General features: G+C 41.6%; 1 protein-coding gene across 1 annotated transcript in view; it reads left to right on the forward strand.

Moving 5' to 3' along the window:
* The window catches only part of galnt14 (UDP-N-acetyl-alpha-D-galactosamine:polypeptide N-acetylgalactosaminyltransferase 14 (GalNAc-T14)), a 255,088-nt gene that overhangs the window by 158,530 nt on the left and 71,941 nt on the right, over positions 1-24,617 (forward strand). Inside the window, exon 5 of the mRNA XM_086265026.1 lies at positions 20,788-20,853. Coding sequence (XP_086121152.1) covers positions 20,788-20,853 — 66 coding nt within the window. The remainder of the gene's footprint in view (positions 1-20,787; positions 20,854-24,617) is intronic.

The following is a 24,617-nucleotide window of genomic DNA, read 5'->3' on the forward strand; positions in this document are numbered from 1 at the left end:
TCCATTACATTTAACATGTTAGCATTGAAGCTATTGACGAGCTCATTGACTGACCCTCTGGACAGGTCAGGTGTTAATGGGAAGACCTGGTTAAAAATTGCACTACTGTGTTCAGTTATACACCGTTTTGTGATCACTGTTGTTGATATATTTGTGTGGGCTGAGATTTTACTTTCAAAGAAAACACAGTAATGATCAGACAGGCCCACATCAGACACAGTAACCTTTGAAATGCTCAGGCCTTTGGAGATCAGTAGGTCAAGAGTGTGTCCTCTATTATGTGTGGCCTCTGTTACATGCTGAGTCAGCCCAAAGTTGCCCAGAGTGTTACTCAGGTCTTTAGTCCCTTTGTCCTGAGGGTTGTCCACATGAATGTTAAAATCCCCAGCAATAATTACACAGTCAAAATCAACACAGATCACAGACAGCAGTTCACTGAGGTCATTAAAAAAGTCTGTGCAGTATTTGGGAGGCCTGTAAACATTAAGAAACACAACTTTGGATGGGGCCTTCAGCTGTAAAGCCACATATTCAAAAGACTGAAAACTTCCAGGAGATAGCTGCTTACATTGAAATGATTCATTAAATAAGACAGCAACCCCTCCTCCTCTCCTGCTCGCCCTGACCTCACTGATAAAACTGTAGTTAGGAGGGGTCGTCTCGATGAGAACAGCTCCACTGTTACTTTGGTCCAACCAAGTTTCAGTTAAAAACATAAAATCAAGGCTGTGCTCAGTGATTAAATCATTAATTAAAAATGTTTTCCCAGCTAGAGATCTAATGTTTAATAAAGCCAACTTAAGTGTTTTAGAGGTATTACTTGTCCCCTCGTGTTTGGGAGCAGTCTGTGGCACACAAGGTATGTTTACTATGTTTAAAGATCTTTTAGAGTGCAGCTCTCTGTGTTTTGACCAGGCCACATGTCTCCTGTCACCTAAAAGTACAGAAATTTTAAAACCTTCTAGTAAACAGGGTCCCAGCTTCTCCTGGGAAAAGTCATCACTGCCATAATCCTCACAGCCCGGACCCTTCACACATCACGCATCAGACTGCGGAGACAGGGCATGAAGAGGAACTAAGGGGGGCGAGGCTGGGCAATGTGACTTCGATTGCTCTGTTGAGGGTGGGGCTCGATGGCGAACCTTTGGCCGCTCTGGTGGGGGGTTTATGGGGGACAAAAAGGGATTGGGACGGGGGGTAGATCTGAGCCCAGCATTGACCCGCTCCATCATCTCCTCAGTGAATTTCAGGTGTGGGGAGGAGGGAGAAAGGGAGGGGGAGGAGGGTGATGGCCTGTCAGGGGTTTGGGGGACTGGGGAAGGTCGTGGTCCCTTGTCCTGGTCGTTGGTGTTGTTGAGAGAGTTGGAGGCAAATAGGGACCCCTCTTCTTGCCTTAGATGTCTCTCCTTTCTGAGGCTCTTCCTCAGATGCCATGGATGTCTCTCCTTTCTGAGGCTCCTCCCGGGTGGGGGCAAATGGAGCTCCTCCTCAAGGTTTCTGCTGGGCTTTGTCTGTTCTTGGAGTACTGTTTGTTCCTCTTTATGAGATAACTCCTCGTTTATCTCAGCCTTGGCACCAAGCACAGATGGATGACGTATGGAATAAAACAAGTTGGAGGTGAACAGCTTCACCCCTGACTTGTTAAAATTAAATCCATTTGCTTTGAACAGATGCCTGCGTTCCCAAAAAATATTAAAGTTGTCGATAAAATGCACTGAGTGGTCAGCACATGCTGATATAAGCCATTTATTCAGTGTAAACAACCTGCTGAATCTCTCGTCTCCTCCTCTGACCGGCGGTACAGGTCCACTGATGAATACAGCTGCATTCAGAGAGTTTACAGTATTTAATAATCCAGTAAAGTCCCGTTTCAGAACCTCCGACTGTTGTTTGGACACATCGTTTGACCCTGTATGCAGAACAATGTTTGTCACAGTTGGATATTCATCTGCAATTTGAAGAATTCTCTCCTTCAGGTTGTTGACCATATCGTTAGGAAAGCAGAGGACTTTAGTGTTCTTACCGCACATCCTTTGTACATCCTTTACGGCAGAGTCACCCACAATCAGAGTTTCAGGCCTAGCCTTTAGCTTTCCCTGTGGCCTTTCACTTTTCAACAGATTTTCAGACCTTATTTCGCTGCTTTTAGATGGATGGTTGTCCGATATAGATCCAGGGTCCTTTGATAGTGGAGCAAATCTGTTCTGCAGTTTCACATTCAGTTGTTTTGGAGGTTTGTTGTTAACCTTCCTATTCACGGTTGTCCAGTCCTGTTTCCTCCTGTATACAGGGGTAGAAGAGCTTCTCTGTCTCGTAGGAAGTGAAGGCCAGTCGGTTTCAGAGATTTCAGCTCGCTGTGCCCTGCCTGTGATACGTCCTCCCCCTTCCAGGAGACATGATTTATGTCTTGGTTTTGCACCAAGACAGTCTAAGGGGGGATTATCACTTGAGGATTTATAATAATGCACAGAGTCTACTTTCTTGGTCATGTTATCTGTGCTCCTTAGCTGTGTACTAGCTTGCTCATCGCCATTGTTTTGAATCAAAGGCAAGGTTGTTTCATTTCCACACAGTCCATTTACCTCCACGTTTACTTCTAAGCGATGAATTTTTGTCTCCAGTACTGCAATCTTCTGCAGGAGGCTGTGGTAGTCATCTGTGGAGAGGGAAGGCATCTTGTTGCTAGTTAGCCTAGCGGTTAGCACCTTTCCAGGCTATTGAGGCTGCTCGGTGCCCAGACGCTGTAATCAGGCTTCAGCTGTGTCTAGGCCACAGACACACGGAGCGCTGAGGACAAGGTAACCATAAAATGTTGCTGTTTCTGTTAAGAACACTCTAGTCCTAATGATCTACAAGTGTCCAGAAGTTATCGCAGGTAAGCTCACACGGAAAAAAGGGAAAAAATCAGCATAAAAATCAATATAAGAAGCAAAGCATTCAAGAGCAAAGAGATGAAGCGTCCACACTCACAAAGGGGAGGAGCCAAAAAAAAAAAAAAACCTGACTGTTTGAGGCTGCGGACAGGTGTCTTTTATACAGATTGTAGTTGTAGTGTGTTACTGATGGTGACCTTTGTTACTTTGGTCCCAGCTCTCTGCAGGTCATTCACCAGGTCCCCCCGTGTGGTTCTGGGATCTTTGCTCACCGTTCTCATGATCATTTTGACCCCACGGGATGAGATCTTGCGTGGAGCCCCAGATCGAGGGAGATTATCAGTGGTCTTGTATGTCTTCCATTTTCTGATGATTGCTCCCACAGTTGATTTTTTCACACCAAGCTGCTTGCCTATTGTAGATTCACTCTTCCCAGTCTGGTGCAGGTCTACAATACTTTTCCTGGTGTCCTTTGAAAGCTCTTTGGTCTTGGCCATGGCGGAGTTTGGAGTCTGACTGTTTGAGGCTGTGGACAGGTGTCTTTTATACAGATGATGAGTTCAAACAGGTGCCATTCATACAGGTAACGAGTGGGGGACAGAAAAGCTTCTTACAGAAGATGTTACAGGTCTGTGAGAGCCAGAGATTTTCCTTGTTTGAGGTGACCAAATACTTATTTTCCACCCTAATTTACGAATAAATTCTTTACAAATCCTACCATGTGAATTCATGGATTTTTTTTTCACATTCTGTCTCTCACAGTTGAAGTGTACCTCTGGTGCAAATTACTGACCTCTGTCATCATTTTAAGTGGGGGAACTTGCACAATCGGTGGCTGACTAAATACTTTTTTGCCCCACTGTATTGATATTGCCCCCCTGCACCCGTGTATCTATGTGTGATATTGAAAACTAATTTTTATTTTTAATTAATGCATATGAGTCCTGCTGCTGCCCCAAATACATGCTAGAGTACCAAATGGAAATTAATCAACAAAATATATAGTGTCATATGATGTTTTATGTATTTGATTACCAAGAAATGATAGTATTGAGGGTTTTTTAGTAACTGTAATTTGATAATCCTTAAAATAAAATGTAGTGAGTGTCTGAGTTTGGGACGATCGTGGCTCAAGAGTTGGGAGTTCGCCTTGTAATCGGAAGGTTGCCGGTTTGAGCCCCGGCTCGGACAGTCTCGGTCGTTGTGTCCTTGGGCAAGACACTTCACCTACCGCCTACTGGTGATGGCCAGAAGGGTCGATGGCTTAAGCTTAAAACTCTACTCTCAAAGCCCTGTTTGTTGATTTAATTTATGAAGTAATTTAAGGTGGCATTTTTAAAGTGTGGACAAAATGCATGATGTCCATTAATTGGCATCCTATAAATTAAAAACATGGTTAATCACACAGAAAGAAGTGAGTCTATGGAAAATTTGTTTATCAAAAACCATGATTTGAATCCTTTATATTGCCTATATACTCACAAAGTGATGTCGCAGAGATGTCCTTTAGAAGTTCCTCTTCAAAATAAGACCAGCCTCACTAAAATAAAAACAAACCATTTATAATGCAAGTGGTTTTTTAAACTTATTAAACACAGTGTACTCCTTTTAAAAGGAATTCCAACATTTTTCTAAATACTATTATTATTTTACATTTTAACATTGATTTCAACAGTTTTTGCCTGGTTACAAAAAAAAGTTGATTAATTAAAATAAATAAACCAGTTAAAAAATGTCAAATAAAAAAAAAATCAATAAGCTAACACGTGAGAAATTGTGTTTGTTTATAAACAATCTGTATTCACGTGTCATGTTGATAACAACAATGTTGATATTTGTAAATAAAAAAAATCTTACATTACTTAACCATGTAAGCTCCCTGCACCTGTCATAGGCGTTCACATGACGTCCCAAAAAATGATCCAGTCTGAAATGTTGAACATCATAGGTTGGGTTGGGTCATGGTTGGACGTCCAAATTGTGGACCAAGTCGGATGTTGTATAGATGTCCAGAATTGGTCATGGACCAACGCACCCAGTGTAGAAATGTGTACGTCTATGTGATTTCCAATGTTTAATACAATATCTAAATGGTCTCTGGTCCTATAAATCAGTTTGATTTGCATAATTAAAAGTGAGATGATCAGAGTATTTATGTAGGGACCTATTTTTGCTACTGTTCCCCTAAAGATTAAAAATTAAATTGCTCATTAAGCAAAAGGGTTATTCAAAGTAATATATCAATCACTGGATCATTATTGGTGTCAAATGAATATGCAGCCACAGTTTAATGCTTTAGCTGGTCATAGTGGAGTTAATTATAACTACTAGGGGTAGTAAAATGGTTTAATATTCCAGGATCATATGATTTGTTTTAAATAGAAGCATAGTGGAATAAAAACTACAGTATGTCCAAGAGCAGAATATAATGGAAGTCAAATATAAATAGCTTCAAAATGTTACTGCAGACCTAGTAAGATAGTATGTTAAGAGGTGCAGTCATTTGTAGTTTTCAGTTTTCTGTCCACTCCTGCTAGGAAATAAATTCTGGCCAGCAGACTTTGATATGATCAGAAAAAGTGTCTGCACTTTGGTTTTTGTGGTCAGGGAGTAAAGCAGTGATAAGGAAAGCACAAATATACAGGCAACTGAACACTACATGGTTTACATTGGAAACAGCAGCTTCAGGAGAAGCTAAAGCTGCCTGACAAGATTTGATTTGTTCCTGCAACTTTCTCCAGTTTCACCGACACACAGTTTATTCTTAAAGGCTGCTCAACTGCTTCAAGTGTAGTTATGCTCGTCACTATAATTTTAAGTCACAATTAAAGAATTTTTTAAGAAAACGATAGAGGCACCAACAAAAAACTTGTGTTTAGGTGTTTTTTTCCCTCTTCAGGCTTAATGAGCACGTAGCAGAGAAAATAACCACAGTGAGTGCTTCAGCGTCCCTCTTAAATTTGAATAAGATCCAAATCAGCGCAGGGAGATTTTTCACTTAACGATATGTGGCAGCTGAGTGTTTTGAAGATCAACTTGTCAAATTGCAATTCCAGCCAGTTTTCCCAAAAGCATCTTAAAGATAGGATAATAGTAAAATTCTGTGAACTTTCTGAAATCCAAGAGCCATTTCCCCAAAGCATCGTAATTTCAGATGTTCTTAGGAATTCAATTATATTAACGACTTTCTAACCATTTACTGACAGCTAAGAGTCTCTTTAAAAAGCCCTGTGATATTTTTGGTTTTTCATTTTAATTTTTTTTTATTTAGGCTATATGCATCACAGGACATGTTATGCATCTTTGTTGCAAGTTTAGTAACCCGTAGCTAAATCTCAATGCATGCCTTGAGCAGCAGGATGTAATATAATGCTAACATGCCTTGAGCAGCAGCTAGATTAATTGAAGGTTTCTTATAGTCTTCTTATATTTTCTTAATTCCATTATCATTAATCAAAGCAATCCAGAAGCTAAACCAATTTTCATGTTGTCTCTACATTATTACATTTCATAATGAACATGGGCAGATACAAAATATTTCACAGTATTTTTAAAACATTTAAGAAAGAAGTCTACAGAACATCTATATTCAAACGCTCAACATGCAATGTGTACATTTGTTTGCAATGTTAGGAAACACTGTAAATAAAAGATGGCTTTAGCTATCACCCATTGTATGTTTTGAGAATGACAAGTCTCAAAAGACTGACTGAATGACAAGTGACAGACCAACCATGACACCGAGGACACTGTATGCCCACTTTAACATGCTTTTTGATAATTTGTGCTATAATTTACTTAAAACTGTGTTTTCTGATTCATCACACTGCACTGGGGGACTTTAGCCTGTTTGACTGGTCAATTACAAACCAAACAGCAAATAGAAACAAAAAGGTTGTTTTAAACATGGAAGTTAAAACATGAACCCCAAACCCGTACAACCTTTGTAGAACAGGCTTTGTGTCTCATTAATAACTCGTGATTTTCCAATGTTTTTTCAACATGCAATTGTTAAAACATTTTTCTAACTCACCAATCTGAGAGCGACAGAAGTGAAAACCTGAGTGATGAAGGTTAAATAACAGCAGATTTAGACTATAAAGACATGATTGGTGTAGGTGAGGCAACAGTGAATAGATGCAATCAGCAGTGGAGACAGATACATGCCAGTAAACAACCACAGATGGATGTGCAAATCAACTACCGACAGATAATCAGTGTTAATAATACTGCATATACACTTATACAACCATATCACCAGTGCATATGCATGCTGATATACATAGCCAAAGAGAAAACAACTTTTCCAGCCGCCCACACAGGTGTGAGTCAATAAGTTTAATGCCTTGCCTTTGCTTATTTGCGGTGATTTGTTTTAGGATATTTGACCTATCATAAACAACTTTTCTCTTACTACCTTCCTCAAGCACATCAACTTAATGTTTCTGTCTTGTTCACTGTTCCTATGTTGAGGCAGTTCTCTAGATTATAAACTCTCATAAAAATCTTCTTCTTGATGTACTAAAGTTGATACATTTATAATATCACTTCTATTTAAAAATAATAATAATAATTATCCAATAATTTATGGTACTACCACCTAACCTCTTGCACTTTTAGCTTTCTCCTCTTTCATTCAAGAACTATTGTTGCCATATGTTTCCACAGAGAGCTGTCCTATAAATCTATATATCTCGACAACTGTTCATCCGATCTGCTTTAAACTGTGCACCAAAGAGATTTCTTTTTCTTCTGGCAGCTAAAAAATGCCAGCTGCGAGTGCTTGAGAGCAATCTGGAGATGAAGTATTTCTTTCGTTGCTATGATACAGAATATCCAAGGAAGTAATATCTTGTAAAAACCGTGACTCTAGATGACTTTTGTTTACCTGCTATACCCACTGCAAACTAAATCGTCCTGCAAGCCAAACTTTTCATACAAGCAGTAAAAAGTCCCCATTGTTCAGCACTAGTGCGAATAGGACGTGATCTTGGTTCACTGAAGTATTTGACTCACCCTTTTGCCACTGAAAATGGAAGTCTGGTTTAAAAAATGACAGTATTGGCCATAATTGTTTATGAGAAGTTGAACATTTTTCAACTGACAAATCTGGAAAGAAAAAAGATGACCTGCTTTTTTTTTTTTTTTTTTTCTTAGCATATTATCAAAAATATGTTTCTATCATTGCAAACAGCTGAGAGGGCAGTCCATGAGATGTATGCTGTGGTGGACACAGCCCCTGAGGACAATGACCAAGAAGATTTTATAATTAAGCAAGCATAGCTGTAGCTGGATCTAATCTGCATAGGAGGTAATGACTGTCTATATGTTCTACTTTTGCTGATGTTAATATACAGTATAATAGTCGTCTTAAGCAGGTAGGTACAAAGACGTAAAATGTCCACAAACAGGACTTAATTACAACAATAGTGTAACGGGAAGAGTATTTACAGTGGGGCAAAAAAGTATTTAGTCAGCCACCGATTGTGCAAGTTCCCCTACTTAAAATGATGACAGAGGTCAGTAATTTGCACCAGAGGTACACTTCAACTGTGAGAGACAGAATGTGAAAAACAAAATCCATGAATTCACATGGTAGGATTTGTAAAGAATTTATTCGTAAATCAGGGTGGAAAATAAGTATTTGGTCACCTCAAACAAGGAAAATCTCTGGCTCTCACAGACCTGTAATGTCTTCTGTAAGAAGCTGTTCTGTCCCCCACTCGTTACCTGTATGAATGGCACCTGTTTGAACTCATCATCTGTATAAAAGACACCTGTCCACAGCCTCAAACAGTCAGACTCCAAACTCCGCCATGGCCAAGACCAAAGAGCTTTCAAAGGACACCAGGAAAAGTATTGTAGACCTGCACCAGACTGGGAAGAGTGAATCTACAATAGGCAAGCAGCTTGGTGTGAAAAAATCAACTGTGGGAGCAATCATCAGAAAATGGAAGACATACAAGACCACTGATAATCTCCCTCGATCTGGGGCTCCACGCAAGATCTCATCCCGTGGGGTCAAAATGATCATGAGAACGGTGAGCAAAGATCCCAGAACCACACGGGGGGACCTGGGGAATGACCTGCAGAGAGCTGGGACCAAAGTAACAAAGGTCACCATCAGTAACACACTACAACGGCAGGGAATCAAATCCCGCAGTGCCAGACGTGTTCCGCTGCTGAAGCCAGTGCATGTCCAGGCCCGTCTGAAGTTTGCCAGAGAGCACATGGATGATACAGCAGAGGATTGGGAGAATGTCATGTGGTCAGATGAAACCAAAGTAGAACTTTTTGGTATAAACTCAACTCGTCGTGTTTGGAGGAAGAAGAATACTGAGTTGCATCCCAAGAACACCATACCTACTGTGAAGCATGGGGGTGGAAACATCATGCTATGGGGCTGTTTTTCTGCCAAGGGGACAGGACGACTGATCCGTGTTAAGGACAGAATGAATGGGGCCATGTATCGTGAGATTTTGAGCCAAAACCTCCTTCCATCAGTGAGAACTTTGAAGATGAAACGAGGCTGGGTCTTCCAACATGACAATGATCCAAAACACACCGCCCGGGCAACAAAGGAGTGGCTCCGTAAGAAGCATTTGAAAGTCCTGGAGTGGCCTAGCCAGTCTCCAGACCTCAACCCCATAGAAAATCTGTGGCGGGAGTTGAAAGTCCGTGTTGCTCGGCGACAGCCCCAAAACATCACTGCTCTCGAGAAGATCTGCATAGAGGAATGGGCCAAAATACCAGCTACTGTGTGTGCAAACCTGGTATAGACCTATAGTAAACCTCTGTTATTGCCAACAAAGGTTATGTTACAAAGTATTGAGTTGTATTTTTGTTATTGACCAAATACTTATTTTCCACCCTGATTTACGAATAAATTCTTTACAAATCCTACCATGTGGATTCATGGATTTTTTTTTTTCACATTCTGTCTCTCACAGTTGAAGTGTACCTCTGGTGCAAATTACTGACCTCTGTCATCATTTTAGGTGGGGGGACTTGCACAATCGGTGGCTGACTAAATACTTTTTTGCCCCACTGTATATGCCAACAGTCAGTATGTTGAAAAAGCTTGAAATGAGGAGCTGGGATAGAGTTGGGTTGCAAAGTGGCTTGCAGATCATGGGCAGACTAATATAGCTTAAAGTGAGCCATAAATGAGGTTTGCCATTTGAATCCATAGGTTGAGATATCAGCTGCCGCTGAGACAAGCTGACCTGTCCTCATTGTTTTTAAGCTTAACTTCGTCCTGCCCCAACAAATGCTGTGGATGATTTCAGATATGAATATGACTGATTTTATAGTCAAATTATGTTAAATATCTGGTTATATTTTTCCTCACAGCAGGTACAGTATGTGGGTTCAGAGGTTATGTGTGCATATCCTGGACAAGCCCCCAAACATGTAACGGTTCCTATGTACATGCCTCAAAGGATCCTAATATAGAAGAAGATAAAGTTTTAAATTGAAACTGATATTGAAAGTGTAAACTGAATTACTTACAAAGACCAAATACAAATAAGGGACTTGCAGTCCTAGCAAAAACAAGGAAAAGATCAAAAACACCAGGAACTGACCATACAACTGCCCATTAGTTCTGTGCTTTTTCCCTAACCTGATATTAGCCAAGACTAATCCAAACTGAAACTGAAACTGATGCCAACACCCAATTAATAATATTAACATAACTCCACCTTCTCTGGCCTTTTGTGCATACCTTGAGGGTTTTGCAGCCAGTCAGCATTAAGGCATGTGGAACAGTAGTACACAAACTTTTCTAGCTCTGCAAAGATGCTGTTACACCAATGCTTGCAATTTAAAATTTGAATGCCTCTCAACCTTTCGAGCTTTGTCAAACATTAGTGTCTGTTTATATGGTTATTTTGTTTTTCTTTTTTTTTTTTTTTTTTTTTTTTTACTTTGATTTTTATTAGGTTATTTTGACATTGTGGACATACAGTAAAGAAAATAACAAACAGACATGCATATAAACAAACATAGAGTCTGGAGTTTACATATCTTTCTCCATTTATCACGTTGCAGAAAAAAAAAAAAGAAAACCTATTATGTTATTTCATTTGTGTCACTTCTGAATGTTTTCCACTTCCTCCATAGTCTGTTGTATTTACCTCCCATCAAAGGTTATTTTGTTTTTCATCATGCAGGGCATCTCAGGCTGAGAGAGAACCACAGAGCCAAATTAGTATATAAAAACAAAAAATATTTATGGGGGTGTGTCTGAACTTTAAGGTTTTTGGAAACTGTGTTGTTTTAGTTCAAATTCCATATAAAATAACAATAAGAATTTATCCCCAAACTGAGTCAAAACCTTTCTGCTTGGATCAAAGTGCATATGCTCTTGGTCACATATATTTTGTCCACTTGAAGGGAGAAGTTCAGTGGAGAGGGGAACAACCATGGGGCATTGTTTCTGGGTCAGAGCGCTCTGATGGAGGTGTTAAGTCATTCAGGGTCGCTATACACAAAACATCACATACAAAACCATTTGAGAAAAAGCTGTTATATTGTGTAAAATATAATACTAATAATAATTTTTAAAAACTGAAAATGTCATTGATAGGTTTGTAACATAAACCTATTCGCTGGAACGTTAAGGACAATCTGCTACACAGCAAAAAGCAAGACTCAAGGCACCAAAGTTCTCTGGTTACTCATGCATGAGGGAGACCTGGCTGGAGCCAAGCGTCGTTCCACCACTTGACCACTGTCAGACTCTCAGCCAGGTTTCCCCACAGCACTCCTTTTATTGTGGTTACATGAATATGCATAGGGTCATTAACATATAACATCTTACATAGGTATACATGTGAACAAAGAATACTGTGTGTGTGTGTGTGTGTGTGTGTGTGTGTGTGTGTGTGTGTGTGTGTGTGTGGACTGCTGATCAAAGGGTCAAACATCCTTGGTCAGGAAGAGGGTAGCCTCCCCCTCACCCTAGATGGTTCATCCTAGATAACACGGTGAGGAAGTCCTGCAGTTCATCTAAACAAAGAGCACTTAGACTAGAACAGACGCAACTACGTTAATCCTACCATAAAATAATAAGACACGGTATGACCTCTCATGCTCCCAAAGTGCTGTCTAATACACACAAAGTTTGCAGACTATCAAGGATCAAAACCTCTACCAATCTACAACTAATTACAAAACTCTAAGCATATATAAGTAAATATTTCTAAGCATAAATGACAATCAACAATACAAACTCTAACATTCCCCCGTTTTTGACCTTTATGCTAGAAAAGTTCCCAGGTATGAATACGTCATGTCTGACAGTTTCAATGCAAACATTTTTATACTCAGCATATGTCAAATCACCCTAAATTACTGAAAAGGTACACAGTTTAACAAATGTATTAGCAGTTATCCCATTCATTGAGCTCATCTCATGGCAAACTGCATCTTACGAGCAAACAAAGAAATTGTTAATTTAATAGTGAAACTAAAAAAGTAACATTTTCAAAAACATCTCAACTTGGTGGTGCTTCCTCCGGGTGTGCACATCACATGTCTTTCTGCAGAGTGGTTTAAGCTCTGCAGGGCGTCATGAATGTCTCTTCCAGTTGTTTCCATCACTGTCCATAGGACCAGAGTCCAAATGTATGTAGAATAAACATTCAAACATACCAGTTGGTTTTGTTGTTTGTCAACATGGTTCTCAGCTATTTCCAAGCTGCAGACCTCTCAGCACTCTAGTTTTATGGCCTCTTACCAGCCCCCATCACCTGACTTCAGACCTTCGTCTTGTGAGGGGGATATTTATGACTCCTTAATTGTCCACGCTCTGCAGAAAAAGCTCTCTGTGGAAAGGGTGCTGGGTTCCGTCATCTTACTGCTGTTATGATCCCAGCAGCCTTCAGAGTGTCATCATATGCACAGTACAGTGGCACAGCATTAGGTGATGTTCATAGGAAACTGCTGTTATCACCACCATAGCTTCTGGTTCCTGTGCTTTTCACAGAATCATGATGTCATCCTCGAACTCCTTCTACGCTGTCGATGGAGCTTGGCACGCTCCTCATCCCCTGAGTGTTTTCATGTTCCAACGCTGCTGAAGGTTTAAGGCAGAGCACGTCGTACACCTTAGTTGTCTTCCTCAGCGTCAATATTGAATCTTTCATTTTATTTAAAATCTTGCTGTGGGAAGTCTCCTCTTGATTTCCTGGAAGCTTAGTAGCACAGCTCTCTGTGTGATGTCTGCTGTGCTGAAGATGATCTCTGATCCTCCTGAAGCCTCTCTCCTGGCCTCAGCTCCCATCTTGTGGACGATCCTCTCCTCTATTTTGCAGGCAGTTTCATGGTCCTTGCTGTGGCTCCAAGGTCTGATTTCATGATGGGCCCCAACCAGCTTGACCTTTGACCTCAACCACTGCCTGGCTGTCAGCTATGCGCTTCTCACTGGGCCTCTGAAGATTTCTCAGGAGATTACTGCTGCACCTGTATTTCCTTGCTAAGAAGAAAAACTTCTATTTGGAGAGCATGTCAACAATCATCAAACCACATTCTTTAGTTCAGTGAACTTCACTTATAGGCCATCAAAGCCTCATCTGAACATGGATGCACCACTTGCATAGGTTTAATATTTGTAAATAAACGGCTAATCACACAAATCACTGCAACAATAATAAAAAACATTGTTTAATGTTAATCCTTGGACCCCTCCTCTTGACGCATGGACACACCCATGCGTCAACTCGCCAAACCTGGATTCCAGTCTTAAAGAAAAAGATTAGCTAGATCATATCCCAGGCAACATCAGGGCATCTCCTCCCCTGGAGCAGCACCACCCTGGACCCATAATCCTGCAATGAAAATGTTAGTGTGCTTTGCATATTAAGTTTGCTTAACACCTGGCTCTCCCAGGAGCCTGCATACACACCATCATGGCCTGGAAAACAAAATCTGGAAGTAAAATCAAACTTCATACCTGTAAACAATTGTATCATAAGAGTAATAAGCATTCAACATCAGCAAGACAAGTGTCATGTGCAGGTTTTCTCAAATCAGTAACTACAACTATTACCCTAATTCACCTCAGACATGGATCATCCCATGTACTCTGTTAACATTAATGTAATCAGTGACTTCTCTTAAGCAAAGTCACTCCACTCATATATTATTATTATGGGTTCAAAAGTGGCCAGCAAATGAGCCCATAATAAACTATTCCATAAATACCGTAATCTCTTATTTGTTCTACCCATGTCACTTGTCCGCTTCAGCTGAATCTACCACAGCATTCTCAAAGAAACAAACATTAGCAATACACATTGACTGTGGTCAGACGGAGGTCAGACACAGGTCAACGGATTCTAGAGGTGCCATAAAACACCATTAAGTTAACACTCGCTGTGGAAACAGTAACACTGGTCTCACCACAGTATGTCTCAAACTATATTAATTTCTCCATCAACATATGCCTGTAACTACAGTTTTCTTCACACATAAACCCAGAACTCTCGTAGTAGAGAAACATTAGCCAGTATTCCTATAAATCACATGATCAAACACATGAAGAACCGTAATGCTGTAAAAACGAAAATGCAAATGTTAGCGCTTGCGCAGGCGTATGCATACTTTGTCACAGTTATCTCTGTGAGCAACACAAGCCTATGAATAACACACCTGATAAATGCACAGACACAGAAAATGGCATTTAAAAGGTTAAATCATCATGCAACCTCGAGTGTTGCTGTCATCTTTCTGCTCCTGTAAAAGGAAACACATGGGTTCATCTGCACCTTTGTCAGGTGGGGGTTAGCTTCACACAATCATGTTCAGTCAGTCAGTCAGTTATTTTAAAATTCTTACTCATTCACTCAGTGGTTCCTTCTTTTGCTAATTGTGGAAATTATCATCGCATTCGTTTCCACGCTCAGCAAAACGACGTTATTTCAAAAAGAAAAATAATTTAGACTGGATTTCCTCGGTGAATCCTTTTTGGGGGGGACTCTCATTTCCTAATTGTCCCAAATAAGTGGCTTTCTCCTGAACCCATTTTAAATGTGGAGAAACTCACTTGCAACAATTGTCTTGACGACGTGTAACGCTTTTAATTCCCGACTTGCAGATCTGCTCAAAGAAAAGAAATTCACAAGCAAAAATCAGTGCTTGTTCAAAAATGAAAAATAAAAAATAACAGAGATTATCAAACCAAACTCTCAGTGCACTGTGAAAGTATCAAAATAAAAAGGCCTTGTTAAGTCATGACACAAGCTCCCCATCTCAGGAGGGTAAATCATACCATTAGCATGGTTTATCATACCATCATACTAATCGGCAGGCTCAACTTCACAACAAAAGAAAAATCATCAGCTAGATTCACTCCAAATCAACCATCAGCTGCACAACACACAACATAATCCTAATGTCTTATTAGCTATGAGTTTAATTACCAGGTCTGTGCTCTTCACTCATTTAGGCCACAGATCTATTTTATTCAATTTTTCCTTTTTCCCTTCATCATAAAACATGTGACATGCTGTCATGCACTTCACAAAAGACGTTTGTTCTGATGTATTCAGAGTTGTGTATCTAAATACAGGATTCACTCGCACATCAAAACAGGAAACTCAGTGTTTTAGAGTCTCCACTCAACACACAACAACTCCAACACATCTCATTCACTCATACTAGAATTCAGTCACCTTTCATTAATCTAAAACCGATCAACTAATTTGCATATCAGCTATTAACCCACTAAGTTGACAGGACAACAGAAAAGCATGTTCAAAATGTTATCACTAAAAGAGAATTTCCCTCATACAGTAAATTACATGTGCTGCATTAATCAAGCAGGAAGCTTCTCCCAATTTACCATTTTAACAACTAAATTTATTGTCTGATCACTGGTTGGTCAAACCAGGATCTTTTTTCCCACAAAAGTTAAACTGTTGTCCTGCAACTTGGAGAGTCAATTTTTTTCTTTAGGATAAATTCAGTATTTAATAACAAGTGTCTGCTAAATTGACACTATTTTAACACTGATGAAAGATAACAAGCTAATTTTCATTACATGTGTTTGTGTTATTAGGCAGGTCTAATGCATGTCTGTGGAGCTGCATCTCCAGCAGAGCATGTTCTTAAAGCTGCCTTTCCTACACATTTCTCTGCTATTATTTAATCATTTCTTAACTAATGTGCTATGAGTCTTCATGAGTCATTTTGTGTTTGGAATTGTTAGTAGGGTTAATGCATGTTCTGCTTGTGTGTGTGTGATTTTGTATATGTTTCTATTTTCGCAATGTTTCAGACTCCGTCTCAATTTTCCAACTTAAGCAGTCAGTTTTCTTTTCCCCAGGTTTGCTAACCCAAATTTTGATTTCCCACATTAAATAATTCCTATGTGTTCTCACCTAGTCTTCTCACTCTGTTGTCCTCTCCCACTTCAACAGTCCAACAGCCGGCAGTTCTCCTTCAGCTTTGTCCCGTGTCCCACTGTCTCTTCTTGCCATTTTACTCCACAGGTGGCAAATGTCAAACTCCAACTGTTCAGTTCTCCTCAAACGTTTTCTTCACATGCACAGTGAAGTCACAGCCACTCTCACTATTGTCCTCTGATGCGGTTGACTTCGTGCTAGTGGCTGAAGTGCTGCTGCTGCTGCCCTCCTGGGCGACTTCTTAGCAGCTGCTGCCGGTTTCTTGGCTTTGGCCGCGGCGGGCGTCTTAGCTTTGGTCTCAGTAACCCTGTTCATCTTGAAGGATCCGGAGGTCCTGGTGCCCTTGGTCTGCACCAGAGTGCCCTTCGCCACCAGGCTCTTGATGGCGGTCTTGACACGGGCCTTGTTCTTGTCCACATCATAGCCTCCGGCAGCCAGAGCCTTCTTGAGAGCGGCCACGGACAGGCCGTTGCGCTCCTTGGAAGCGGCCACGGCTTTCACAATCAGCTCGCCCACGCTGAGGCCGACCTTCTTGGGCTTGGAAGTCATCGTCTTCTTCTTCTTGGCCTGAACCTCGGCGCAGGGCGCAGGGCGTGTTTATGATGGAGCCTTTCCCACCACAGCGCTGGCACGTTGAACGCATCATGAAGGGTCCATTTCTTTCATGTCGCTAGCCAACATGCTAGCTGCATGTGGCTTGCCCGAGTCACTCAGTCCTTTTTGAGCATTTCAACATGCTGCCACCGCCATCTTGCTCGCCCCTCCGTGGAATTCATCCAATCAGACAGGAAGATGGGTTTGCTTTCTTCTGCTGCTGTTTATCCACATTGCTGCTGCTTTGCTGGGACTTTTTGTGCTCAGGACTTGCTGCTGTCTCTTTATCATGGAGCTGCATTCCTTATCTTCAGGGAGGAGTGAGCTCGCTTGTGAGGTTGAGAAACACATGGCACTGTAAATAAGTCAGCCAGAAACTTGGCCTGCATGTTTCCAATGATGTTAAACTATAACTTTCTTCCGACTGCTGCATGTGGAAAATTGATTCAGGTCTGCTTTTCACCTGAAAGTGACAAACTAAGACATGTTCATTATTATCATCACTGCTTAATCAACACACATCTCTCTCTCTCTCTCTCTCTGTCTGTGTTTGTGTGAACAATCCTTTCTTAAAAGCAGAAAATGACATTGTAGTTGTTTTTCGGCTGATCAACACAAAACCTTTTTCCTATGATTATTTCTCTTCGTCTACAATGTAGTAATTTGTCTCTTTTTCACTCTTTTTTTTTTCTTCACAATAGCTGGTGGTCTGCAAAATCACCGCTCTCACTCACAATCAGAGGCAATCACTTTTGCACAGTGCACAAAAACACTGTGATGTCAGACACATTCACACTCACTTTTTCATCTGCATAAATAAATCATATGGCTGGAGATATGTGCCATGGTGATCCATAAGCATGATCACCAGTTTATTTAATTATTTTTAATCCAACAAAACAAATAAACAAAAACATGATGCTGAAGTTATGAACACTCTACACACAAGTCAAGATGCAGGAAAACTGCTCATGGAAACGTTGCACACTCCAGTTATCACAGTTATCATAGCGCTGTTTCCCTCTCTTAGAGCAGTTCTCAGACAGCTCTCGATCTGATAATGTGTAGCTTGCTCATCAGCTCAGAAGAAAGAAAGAAAAAAAAAAAACTACAACGCAACATCACACAGTAGTTGCTCTGCCCACAGCGGCAAAGTCTTACACTTTCATATTCAACTCAGCTTCTCCATCATGTACTTTTAGATGTTTCATACAGGGTTGAGCATATTAGTTGTTTTCACAGGTGTGCTCTATATCTCAACAATGGCTCATAACAAGACGACAGTCTTTCACACAGGTCAAGTGCCTCTATGCACATCATTAGTTTAAATATTTATCTATATCACTTCACCTCACATGTCATCGTACTGAATTTAAGCAACCACAAGCTTAATGTAGATTACTTTTAACAACTATCCACCTCAATTAAATCTATGGTCTGGCACACAGGCTGTTGTCGATCAGGGCAAGCTAAAGAATAAACATTGTGTCAGCAAGGGGTGGGGGGAAAGCCATTCACCAGAGCATATCTTAAGTGCTGCTGATGTGGGCTGGCCTTCTCCACAGCTCTCCAAGGCTGGTGTGTTTTCTGAAAACTTCTAACATTTGAATCTCCTCCATTTTTAAGCCTGCGATTAACCGCACGGCTCAGGTCCGCGTGAAACCCGCGTGACCGCGCTCGCGTGAACCCGCGCAGCTGTGGAGCCGTCGCTCCCTCTCTTTTTTACATAAATACTTTGTGCTGCCAGGAGCAAAGTCCAGCACAAACGTCTGTCTCCCTCCGACTCACTCTTGGTTGCTTAGAAACCCGTGATAACAACAACAGTCGGTGTCACAGACCACATGTTCTGCTCCGCACACACAACAACAACAACAACAACGACGACGACAATGACAACAACACAAAATAGGCCTACTGTCCAGCACAATCTGGACCCCGCGGAACTTCTCAACACCCCACTGAGCGGTGGAGAACTCACTACAGTACCCCACACAGCGGTCTGTATTTCGCCCCACTAAGACGGCGAACCAAAAAAAGTTCGAACTGCGCAACTCTGCGACTTAATGCTTCTGTACAAAAAAACCCCACTGAGCGGCCTTGTACATCGCCCCACTTAGACGGCGAATTTTAGCCCCACTGAGCGGCCACGGGCAACACCCCACTGAGCGGTGAAGACGTAATTATAGCTATAAACTCTTTTTTTTTTTTTTTTTTTTTTCTTACTTGGAGTTGCTTATTGCGTGTAGCGTCAGTCCCGAATCCCATCAATCGCCATCCATCGAGGAGAAAAAAAAACAGACGGCTAATCCACCGGCCCGATGACGAATTCTCACGCCTCAGGACTTTGTTGCAGGACCTCTATAAGTCCTGGCTGACGTCAGTCTTTCGGTGTGTCTCTTTTCCCCTCGGTGAACGTCGACCCCAGGGATCCGGCTCTCGAAGGACCAATTAATGATAGGTTTGTAACATAAACCTATTCGCTGGAACGTTAAGGACAATCTGCTACACAGCAAAAAGCAAGACTCAAGGCACCAAAGTTCTCTGGTTACTCATGCATGAGGGAGACCTGGCTGGAGCCAAGCGTCGTTCCACCACTTGACCACTGTCAGACTCTCAGCCAGGTTTCCCCACAGCACTCCTTTTATTGTGGTTACATGAATATGCATAGGGTCATTAACATATAACATCTTACATAGGTATACATGTGAACAAAGAATACTGTGTGTGTGTGTGTGTGTGTGTGTGTGTGTGTGTGTGTGTGTGTGTGTGTGTGTGTGTGTGTGTGTGTGGACTGCTGATCAAAGGGTCAAACATCCTTGGTCAGGAAGAGGGTAGCCTCCCCCTCACCCTAGATGGTTCATCCTAGATAACACGGTGAGGAAGTCCTGCAGTTCATCTAAACAAAGAGCACTTAGACTAGAACAGACGCAACTACGTTAATCCTACCATAAAATAATAAGACACGGTATGACCTCTCATGCTCCCAAAGTGCTGTCTAATACACACAAAGTTTGCAGACTATCAAGGATCAAAACCTCTACCAATCTACAACTAATTACAAAACTCTAAGCATATATAAGTAAATATTTCTAAGCATAAATGACAATCAACAATACAAACTCTAACAGTCATGCACCCATATGTTACTCACAATAGAGCACAGAAAATAACTTGAATATTAATATGAAGAAAATGTGTTTATTTTTAATTTGACTGCAGGAACATATTTCAGAAAAGTTTTAACAATAACACTTACAGGGAAAAACAAAAACTAACTGTTAAGAAATCTTTTGAGATCCCACCACCATTGTGATTAGGAATGTAAGACAGAACATACTCATCATATTATCATAAGTCATGACATTTTCCAGTTTTTTGAGCCGTGACGGCTTCTCTTTCTTCTCTAGTTTTTTTTTCTTCCAATCTTTGACTCATTATTCTGAAATTTATAATGGAACGCTATTGAAATCCTTTTTTGATATTGTAAGTACATTCACTATTTTCCTGTTCTAAAAATCATTAATATTAATTTCACTTAACTTGACTTCATTAAATGACTCACATATTGTACACCAGTGATTCATTTTTTCTGCTTTCTTCTTTTCATTTTGAGACTTTCAACCAGAGTATTTTTGACAGTTTTATTAAAAAAAAGAACAAAATACAAAAAAAAAAAAGAAATACAGCTCAGAAATTCAGTGGAGACCTCACAGCCGGCTGAACAGCAACTAGACAAATGTCTAACTTGTCAAACCTTAAGCTTTGAATTGTCGTCATTTTTTTCAGTGGGCTACTATTTGGTTTCTCTGCAGACTTTCAAAGAAATTATCAAGATATACATTACACGGCACACAATGTTTCCTTCTATTATTCGTATTCTGCTCATGCTGTTTTTTTTTTTTCTTTCCCAGAGAGTGACTGCCAGCTTCTCACCAAACTGCCCAAAGTTAAATGCTTTCGCAACAACAAGCGAGAAGGTATGGAAGCAGTTGCGTTTGAAAAATTTCATTAGCATTTTTAACATGCTAGTGTGTATAAATTTGCATGCTTAATCATTCTTATGTTCTTTGTAGGTTTTTTGGCATCTCATTTGTCACCGGTGTGCTAGATTTGTGTGTGTATGTGTATAAAAAGGTGTTATTCAGGGTGTGTATAAAGAATATAAATTTCACTGGTGGTACTGAAAACTCTCTGCCTAAACAATCCCATGCTGTATATAAACACACAGAGACGGGTGGACAGACAGAAAGACAGTGAGTGAAGTGAAATTGATTCATTCATCTCTGGCTACATATTGAACTGCAGAACTGAAATGACCTGAAGTGAATTGAAGTGACAGGAGAGCTACTGAAATAGAGCCCAGAGTGGCAAGCTATCATAAAAAAAATGTCACAGAAAAGAAAATGTCTTCCACAATCTCAAACCAAACATACATTAATTCAAAAGCAAGCTTATATGCTGAAATTTAAAAAAAAAAAAAAAGAAAATTTATAAATAACCTAATCACAGATGACAACCAGTTTGAAGTTAAAGCCTCAGTCACACTAAATATGGATGGTGTTCCTCATTTTAATGGTTAACACAGTCATGTGTCATGGCTATGCTTATCATTTTTCCATATAATCCATTTGGAGCTGCCTCCATGCTCTTAAATATAGAATACGAATGAATGGAATACATAAATTAACATGACAGCTTGACAATATGGCGGGGTCAGGAGTATACTGTGAATAAAGAAATGGTTAATGGCCAGAAAAAGGTTTAAGACATATATAATCTTCCACTGTAGCTGACTGAAGATGTTTGGTATGTGCATGATTTTTAAGGAATTGAAATGGATTAAATACTTCGGGCTGAAAGAACATTTTATTTGACTAAAACAATAGTGGAGGTGGCATGCTGTGGTTTATTCAGGTCTTTTAATCGTTTAACTTTTTGCCACTGAATGTTGCACTTTAACTACTACACCCCACTGTTAGAAGCAAATTCACAAAATAGACCCAAGTACAGACACATACTGAGGCAGACAGTAGGGGTGCAACGATACACAAAATTCACGGTTCGGTTCGGTTCGGTTCGATACTTTGGTGTCACGGTTCAATATTTTTTCGATACAAGAAAATGTTCATGCTTTTTTAATTTGTCATTTATTAAAATTATAAATATATATTTTAACTCCAACGTACAGTTTTTAAATTTAATGTTGCTGAAACAACAAGGGGAGAAAATAATAAATCTATCTGATCGAGAAATCACTCATCTTTGGAAAAGAGAGTTTATTACAGAGAAATGGCTCTTTCCAAAATAAAAGCTATACTATACACTTCTTCTGGGGTACACTCTCAGCAGCATATTAATCATATCAGGTCCCCATGAGGAGAATCATGTGCTAACGGCTGACTAAATGACTCGGGTAAAGTTTGTAGCATGCGTGCTTGTTGTTTTTGTCTGCTTCCACTTGTCTTTGCACTAGGATGATGTCGGCGTAAATGTGCAGTCATATTCATTGTGTTCCCACTAATGCTGTCAGCATTAATCTGAAATGACGTTAATGCCACAACACAGCAAATCTCCTTTTTTTTTTTTTTTTTTGCCTGTCCCGTTTGGCTCTTTTGCCATCAGAATTATTGTCTAAAGGCAAAGAAAGATGCCCAACGGATTTACTTTACCAAATTGACCATCCCAGCCTTGCCGTAATGGTCCATTTGATTCACCTCTTATTGTTTATTTTATTTTCACTTGCTGAATACGGGACAGACTTGACTGGGGAAAAGAAGGGGAGAAAGAAAGAGGGAAAGAAAATCAGCTGAGAAGAGGGACGGGGGAGAAGGGCAAAAAACAAAAACCAACAGAATGGGCAAGAAAAAAAAATACATATATCGATCACCTGGATCACCTGTTGAGAAAGAAAAAAGAAAACAAGCAGAAGAAAACGAGAGCAATACAATAAACAACATCACAATGATATATGGGAATATGACAGTAAATACTAAATATTAAACATTATTGTAAGATCGACAGCGCACAGTGTGCTTTGAGGTAGGAGCCAAAAAGGGTGTAGTTTGCGTGTGTGATCACCCGTGTGTACACCTGTGAGCATGGACGTGCTTGTATTTAAAAGGTTCCTTCATGTAATGATCTGCTAGAGGGTGTGGGAAGCTACTGCCCCGTCCACCAGGGCATGAAGCAGGTATGGAGGAGATCAAAACTCCAGACATCCAGAGGCCCCCAGAACACAAGAGACCAAGGAAGACCAACAGAGGGACAGCCGCGCCACTGTCCCAAAAAGAGCTGAGGAGAGTCCCAAATGAGGGCTCACTCAACAGCCGCGGAGCAGAAGCCAGGGGGAGTTGCAGTGACGCACCCCTGAGCTCCGCCGGCAGCCAGCTGTGCCTGAGTGACCGAGCCCCAGGCCGAGAGGCCGGGGGCACCCCACCTCCGAAGTGGCCCGAGCGAGCCCCAGGCTCCAGGCCCCGATAAGCGGCCGCCAAGGAGTGAGCCGGTGTGTACCTGGATGCCCATCGCCAGACACAAAGAACCACCAACGCACCGATGTCTGAGGGAGTCCGCCACCGGCAGGGGAAGTGGTGGGGGGAGATAGGCCTCCAAACCTTGGAGGGCCTGAGATGTCCCCAGAGAGGTGGCGTCTGATACCCAACCTGACATATAGACACAGACATACAGGCACACACAGATACAAACATCCATTCCTACCCTCATGCTCTCATATGCACTTACTCCACACTCAACCAACGTGGAGACAGACATAAAGAGACGCTGTACACACAATCACACTCCCCAAGCGTACTCTACGAACCGGGTCTAGGTACCCTTGCCCCTGGAGGGGGGAACTGCACCCAGACCCAGGTGGTGTTACCCTTTTCCCTGCGGTGGGGAGAAGCAGACCGCCCCGACTCCGCAGCAGCAGGGAGGCCCCACATTCCAGACCCCAGTCGGACGGCCAACTCCTCCTCCTAGGACCCCCGCTCCAGCAGGCCGCAGAGAACGGGGGTGAGAGAAGACTCCAAACCTCCCTCCACCCGCTCATTGTAGTGTTGATGCATGTGTGTTCTAAGGTGCATTTAAAACCCAGGAGGGCATGGAGCTACCTGCCAGAGAGCAGCAGGTAAGCGCATAGCCCCTCCTGATAGCCCTCAATGTCTACGTGTATTTAAAATTGAGAGGTGGGCAACGACGCCAGGGGTGAGGTGTACACCCTGATGGTAATTTGGATTCCGTGTATCGTGCCCACCCCCAAGATCCTATATGTATGTGTAATGAGAGTGTGAATAATGTGAATGTCTAAGTTGTGGGATAAAATTGAGGCAGAGGCAGCCAGAAGGGAACAGAGGGGGGGGGGGGGGGGGGTAGCCTCCTCTGCACCCTGGTGACCCTACTTCAAGGCCCTGCATGTGTGGGTGGTTGTGGTGGAGCAGGAAGAGGGAGGCAGCTGGAGATGGGGAGGGAAGGAAGGGAGGGGCAAGTGACCCCTCCCTGGGGCCAGCTCCCCCGCTGACCCCAGTAGGCACTCCCACACTCCGCGACCCGCCAGGGAAAGGAGGCCCAGGCCCATCCGGACCGGGGCCCAGTGCAGCAGCGCCGCCCGGCCCCACAGAGCCCGGGACAGCCCACCCGACCCCACCACAGAGAAAACTGCACCCACCCCATCATCCACTCATCTTCCAGACTACATAAGACAATAGACAACCAGGCTGAGATATAAACATATTCTAATGATGCA

This window comes from Aulonocara sp. 'chitande type north' Nkhata Bay, linkage group LG15 (genome assembly GCF_057382095.1).
Source record: "Aulonocara sp. 'chitande type north' Nkhata Bay isolate Kocher_YH1m ecotype deep benthic linkage group LG15, A_spYH_male_GT1.1, whole genome shotgun sequence".
Classification (NCBI taxonomy): domain Eukaryota; kingdom Metazoa; phylum Chordata; class Actinopteri; order Cichliformes; family Cichlidae; genus Aulonocara; species Aulonocara sp. 'chitande type north' Nkhata Bay.